The 7,210-nt window shown below is 39.9% G+C and overlaps 1 protein-coding gene across 1 annotated transcript in view; it reads left to right on the forward strand.

The window, feature by feature from the left end:
• LOC140995489 (EGF-like repeat and discoidin I-like domain-containing protein 3) overlaps nt 1-6,807 on the forward strand; it is a 126,831-nt gene extending 120,024 nt beyond the window's left edge. Inside the window, exon 14 of the mRNA XM_073465493.1 lies at nt 6,658-6,807. Within this exon, the coding sequence (XP_073321594.1) occupies nt 6,658-6,807 (150 nt within the window). The remainder of the gene's footprint in view (nt 1-6,657) is intronic.
• Nucleotides 6,808-7,210: the final 403 nt, after the last annotated feature.

The following is a 7,210-nucleotide window of genomic DNA, read 5'->3' on the forward strand; positions in this document are numbered from 1 at the left end:
CAGCCATTAATGCTAGAGGACACATTTGGCTGTTGGACTCCCGAGGCTCCTCCTGCCACACCACAATGCTTGACTTGGCAGGGATATACTGTGTGTGTGTGTGTGTGTGTGTGTGTGTGTGTGTGTGTGTGTGTGTGTGCGTGTGTGTGTGTGTGTGTGTGTGTGTGTTTCTAGGTGTGTGTTTCTAGGTGTCTGGTTCAGGCACAGTGGTAGAGGCTTGTAAGTATTCTTCTCAGCTTCCCCCTCCAGCTCCTGTGTGGCAGGGGCTGCAGGCAGTTAGATCTAGATTGAGAGAGGAGGCTCTGTCAGAATACAGATGTTGTCAAAGCAGGGCGCAGCGGCGCACGCACAACAGTATCCCTCTACAAAATCTATAGAGTGCCTTGTCGCCTTTCTTTACACACAAATCCCAAATACCTGTGTACCGCACTTGTAACTGAGACAACATAGTCCATTGTTTAGACATAATTAAAGTGGGATACAATCCGTAATTATACATATTGGCTTGGTTGCAGTCCCACATGCACACCCTTTCCACACCTGGGTCACTGCTCTTCGGTGTCCTGCACCACTGCTCTTTCCTGGATGTCAATATTTACACAGTCAGTTGATGGGGGGAATCAAGCACAAAAGTAATTGATTTATGTTTAATAGTGTTTCACTTGCATGACACGAGGGTAATTAGCCATTAGAGTCTTCAATTCCCTCCAGGTCAGAGGGTAACTGAATGTTAGATAGCTGTGAATACAATCATCCTAAGGTTAACCACTGATGGCCATATTTTCCTTTTCTACAGTCAAAGGAAATGATCAGCTGCAGGGTTTAAAGCATGTCAGGATTAGAAAAACACTAGGCAACACTAACACTAACTAGGCAACATATCACTGGCCTCTTAGCAGAAATAGTTTGGATTTATTTCAGTTTGATTGAGTGCAACTGTCTCTTGTGGGCTGGCAGGCGGCTCATGACCTTTTGATGAAGACATGACCGAGTCTTCCTGGTATCCCCATGGTATCCCCCACAGCTAAGGCAACATGAGGGCAGAGACCAAAGAGATCTGAGCGACCTGTTCCCTTGACCTGTGCAGCAGGTTTAAATAATAGTATGGGAGTCTGGCCAGTGCTGTATCTCTAGAGGCATACAAGGTCTCCCTTAGTAATGCATACCCAAGATTCTACCAGGCATTGAAAATCAATAGTTGAGAGCAGAGTTGTGGCTCCTGGGTCAGTCTGAAGACACACACAAAGATATGCGCCCTGTATGCATGTGTTTCAAGTCTTGGATTGAATAATTACACTTGGGGGCAGTAAAGTGAAATGATTTCAGTTGGCTCCAGCTTTGGTTGGTACCACCAGTGGACTTCAGCTGCAGCACCTGCCTCATTTATACTCTGTTGTATCAGGGTTTTATTTTTTCATTGCCATATTGGTGCACAGATACAATTCATTATTTTCTCTTCTTCTCTAATGAATCTCAGTGAAGTAACAGTAATTTTATCCTGGTACAGTTAAGTCACCTTTTTAAGCAGCCATTCTGTATGTCCTGTCTCTCCACCAATACACATGTGGAAATTGTCACTAAAGTTTTATAGGGCGAAACAAGACTAGAGTGTTGTAGTTTTCTAACTTTTCTAGCCATTAATAATTAACTCAACTTTAAACGTTATCACTTTTCTTTACAAAGTTACAACGTGCTTTAAAGAAAGAAAATAAAACCAGACACGGCAAATAAAAATGAGACTAAAGTAGTTATAATTGATAAATCATCTTGGCCTATTTTCAGTTACAACAGAAAATAGTCAAATCAGGATCCACAGAAAGAGGTCAGAAGCTGTTTTGGCTTATGTACATGTTGGTAACACAAACTTAAATATCACTGGCTGGTCACAAAATAAGAACTCAAAAATTCAATCAGGGAAAATATAAAATAAATACTTTAATTTTGACAAAATTTGGAAAGTTTACCAATCAAGGCTCTGTGTTTAGACCCGTTCTAAATGAATGTGCTATAGCCTGTAGCTAAAATGAGTTGACGTTAGATATAATTAAATGTAAGAGGATATGAATATCTTTACAACACAGAGTAGTCTTTGAGTGCATCATCCTCTGAGCACCACAGGATGGCGCCTGTAACAAACAAGCTGCAAGAAGAAGCCTGCACTGTCCCTCTGAACGTACTGATATTAAATGACTATCCCACATCCTGTTCACTGTTCATCTCACTACTTCAGGCTGCGGCCAACAGCAAACATGGATCTTGTGTTTGTGAACATATTGATATTGATTTGGGGACAATGACATAGCTGGCTAGCTAGCTAGCTAGCCCGGTTGATTAACATACTGTCAAATAATACAGTAGTGAACCCTGTTCCATTGCATAAGAACCTTATGAATGGTAATGACTGTTTCAGCCATTAGTCAAGCCTTCGGATGTTGCCATGGATACAGGGTTATCGCTTGTAAAAAAAAAACACAGGAAAATATAAATGAATGGTCTTATTTTGGTGGGCCTGGCGAGTGACCATGGTTTAAGCGGGATATCGTTACTCATCATTACTTGTTAAACCTGCGACCTTTGCTAATATGGCAGCAAACTTTGTTTAAATCGCTATCGGAAATGTCAGACAGCATAGTGTCCAAGAGTTGGGCTAGAAGTAATGGATTACATCCATTCTCTACAGTAGAGTGGCTGTGTAATTGCCTGTGTTGCCTAGTGAATCAAAATGACATACAGTATTTGTAGACACTTTCTTTCTGCCCTTGAATTATTTTATATACTTGTTTGCCAATATGTTATTGTTGATGATACTTTCATCGCCTTGCTTTTTTTTTTTTTTCTTCCAAGCATTACTGTCCTTTTATTGTGATTCTTCACATATCCTGTTCCAGACTGTTTATTTTAGAGACATTGCCTCTGACACTGTGCAGCTCCACAGACAATCTTGGAGAGATTCTTGTCATATTTCAATCACCTGCTGCTTTTATGGTCTATCTGTCCTGCCTTTCATATTGTGCTATCATGTGCCCTGGTTGTCACATTATGGTTAAGGCAACACTCCGCCAAGTGACACATTTCTCACTTCTCAAATGTGAAATGTTGCAGTTCTAAAAATACAAGAAAAAGTGAAAAGAAAACAGTATGCTTTAGAAACCAGAAGAATTGTGTGGGTTGTGTTGGGTTTCAAGATGCATGGCCTTCAGTAAGCACCATGCAGCTGGAAAATGCTATGAACGTGTACTGAAACAGATGTGGGCCAGCACACATCGCTGCTGCTCTGTCAACAGTTTTTGTTGCTATACTGCCATGAAACAAGAAGCTGTACTGCTCTAATACATACTGCAGATGTGGTGGTGTCCTCTAATAAATTATGATCAGAGGTTTTGGTAGTAACATTCAGGTTTTCGTTGATATGAAAAATTATTATATTCAGATACTCATCAAGATTAAAACATTCATTAGATTACCTCTCAGGCAGAAACAATGTTAGAATATAATTGAACCATAAAATAAAGGACAAGGAAACCTTGAATATTTTAAGCTTTTTAGTTCCCCTCTAAGGACTCTAATGTGGATTTTAGGTTTATGGAAAAGAGCAGATCACATATGGAGAAAGAGGAAGAAATGACAGAGAGGGCAGAATGCCATGTGATGTAGTGTTTGCTTGTCATTGACGTTATCTGAGCTCCGCGCTACAGTGTAGATGAGAAAGACAGGGAGACAATGGGTTTCACTGCAGAAGGAAAATGATGAAAAAGAATGTAGGATGATGAAGGTGGCCTGCACTCGTTTGTGGCACGTGAAATAAGGAAAGTAATGAAAGTGTACACCTGTCACATGATTTCAGCTTTAGTCTGCTGTACAAGTAACTAATGAAAGCACTGAAAGCGACAGAGTGAGGAATTCCACGAGAGCAGTCATATTAATGGAAACACACACATGCAAGGAAAGAGGAGGCAGAGGTTCTATATCTCGTCACATCATTGCATATTGATCGAGGACAATTACATCCTATATGTCCAGCTGCTACTTGATGGCCAGGAATCTCATGAGACGCGCTATTACATCTGCAAACCATATGTTTTATGCTAGAGCCTCTATCTGCTTTATCCTTACTGACACCTATGCAATTTTGTGCTTTACTGAGCTTAGTTTTAATAATGTCCTGGAAGGATGAAAGTGGCATTAGGTTCAAATTAAATAGAATCCCTGTTAGAATAATTCAACCAACTAGTTTTTTTTGTCTAAGCCGAACCAAATCGCGACCATTTAATGTTAATAACATTCCAAAAGTCATAATATGTCACACAATGCTAAGAGTTTGCCTGCACGCTTTATTTTGAAAGTCTAACTGGACGTGACACACGGTATAGGTAGAGCGTCATAGCCATAGCCAAGGACACTGACCGAGCTGCCAAATTTGACAAGTTGGGAGTGATTTTGCTTTGTCTTTATTTTCATCGTGTACTTGACTATCATATTTTTTTATTTATTTTGTCTTTATAAGCTTCATTTGTAGCATTAAGCCTCTTTGAGTTTTATTACAATGATGGGTGAGATCGCAAGTTCACTCCGTGTAGGTGAAATAACTACATCAATATTATCTCAACTGTGGTGTAAAGACATGCATTTCCAAACAATAACAGAAGATTGAGTGAATATATTTTAGATAACCCTGAAGGCAACAGGCATCTAAAAAACAAGACTTTCTGGTAATCTGTTTACAATAACTGTACATGTAGGTGAATACTTAAAATTGCACAGCCCCATTCTTGCAACAACAAGGCCTTACAGTATCTGCACATATAAATTCTAATCAGCTCTATTGCCTCATCATTTACCTGAAACTAAGGGGCATGTTTACATTGAATATTTTTACTACCTTGATTGTGCAGTTTTCTCATGTTGCCACGTTACCTTCACATAAATACTTTGTACTGCAGCGATCAGCTTTTTCTTAATTTTTCACAAATGTCTTTTACCTGATTGTGGTGTAGAAAACAACTTTGTGCTTCTGTTTCACAAGCACACTAGGTTGTCACTAATACTTGCAGAGGACATTTGGAGAAAGTTGGACCTCTCACTAAAAGGATGCCTGTTGCTTATGAAGCGTTTAAGTCCATATGTGTGAATGGGGCATTACTCACTTTGTCTTTCCAGTTCCTATTGTCAATTTCTATTATCCTATTTGTAAGCACATAAGAGGTTTAAGTAAATGGTTCTTCCAGCTGGCAGTGTGCTTAAAATGGAAGTCAACCAGTAGTATTAAATATGGCTAAAAAGTTTGTATTTCTCTCCTTCAGATGCTGTGCTGCAGCTTGAATCCTCAAACCTCATCTCTGACCGTGTGTTTTAGGATAAATATAACGTGTGAATATTTTGTCAAACCACAGCTTTTTTTCTCTGACATTCCTCCTGTGATGTTCGGTGCGCGGCCATGTTTTTTTTAGCACTTGTTATGTTCATGTTTTGACTGTCCAAATCCAAACCAGCTCCGATGGTTATTGAAAAAAAGAATTAGCTGAAGCTTTTCTCTTAAAAAGGTCAACCTGTGTCCAACACCTGCTGATTTTCCATTCCACGCCAAAGCGAATCCCATCACATCCCAATTACATCGGCATAATAATGTCTGTTTAATTGAAATGATCATATCCTTCAATGAAGCGGTCCCTGTAGATTAATTTCATCTACATATATTTCATTCTACTGTCTATTAAGCACACACGATCATAAACCTTCTGATAATCAACAATAACGCGCACATCCCACTGTGACGATTAGCTTGTGGTAGTTAACCTTTGAGTTGTTGTTTCAAGGTGTGTCTAAAGGCTCTTTAATGTCACTGAATTGTTATAAAGGAGCTGTACACTGAAATCTATCTCTTGAGGACTTGAATGGTTAGAATGATGCAACTGGATTTTCAGTACTTTACAATGAAGGGTACGCCAGCAGCTGCATAATGACAGTTCGGTGTGTTCGTCCAGAATGTGTATTAGTCCGCAGCACAGTGACTTTTACAGAGCCAAAACTGGAGAAGCAGGTCTTTTTTTATTATAGCAGCAATTCTGGCTGCTACCAAAGCCTTTCAATCTATTGCCAAGGTGAAAAATAAAACACAACAAAAGTGAGGGAAAAACAAGACCAGCAAGCATAAGGTGCCCATTAGTAACACCACTCAGGAGAAACAGCAGTAGATGCCCATCTCTAATGGTGGAGATGGGACTTGCAGCTCTAACAACACACAATTTTCCACCAGAGGAAACTGTTGCATGTTGCATTCAAAGAAATGAGCTAAGAATAGAGTTCAAAGACTGTACAACGGTTATTGGCAGTGTTTGAATTGAAGCCCTGATTGGCTGCACTTGATTCAGTACTTGCTCAGGCATGAGGCCTTCGAGGTAACAGTTTGGAGAAATCAGGCAAGAAATTAAGCATGAATGTTCTCAGGAAAAAGCCATCACAATTTGTTTTTGTGGTTTTTTTACTGAAGATATTTTTCGATAGAGGGTGACTTCTGAAGTATTTGATTACAATTTTCCCTCAAATATTGCTCTATATAAGAATTGAGTTATCAGATTAATGTTTTAACTGGTTTCTGGTTATGTGAAATCATCTCACAAAAACAATAATCTCCCCATGCTGCTTTTTTTTTCTTCATAGGTATTCCAAGGCAACTTTGACAACGACACACACAGAAAGAACGTGATAGATCCACCCATCTACGCTCGGCTCGTCCGGATCCTCCCCTGGTCGTGGTACGGCAGGATCACTTTGCGCGCAGAGATACTCGGATGCACAGAGGAAGAGTGAAGCCCTTTCCTCCCATCTTTCTCGCCATTGCCCCCCTGTCCCTTGGCATACTGGAGTATCACTCCCAGTATTTCAAAAATAAACTGTGCAACCTGTAAAAAGAAATCAATTTCCAATGGATTTTTCAAGAATACGTGTTTGGTTGTGGTGGGTTGCTGTTTGTTCTTTTGTACAATGATTTCAAACCTGCCCCTGATCCACTTCTGTCCTTTAGTTTCCTCTTTAAAGCGTGATCCTTGTCTTTTTATTCTTCTCGAGATTTACCATCCTGTTTGGAATGAACTTCTGTAATATATATATGGGAGGGGGTGGGTTGGAGGGGGGGAGTGGGGAAGGGGGTCTCGCTGTGGTTTTAACTTGTTGCCATAGAAGCTATTGTACAGTGTCACTTTTTAACAAAGAT

Source organism: Pagrus major, chromosome 5 (genome assembly GCF_040436345.1).
Source record: "Pagrus major chromosome 5, Pma_NU_1.0".
Lineage (NCBI taxonomy): Eukaryota > Metazoa > Chordata > Actinopteri > Spariformes > Sparidae > Pagrus > Pagrus major.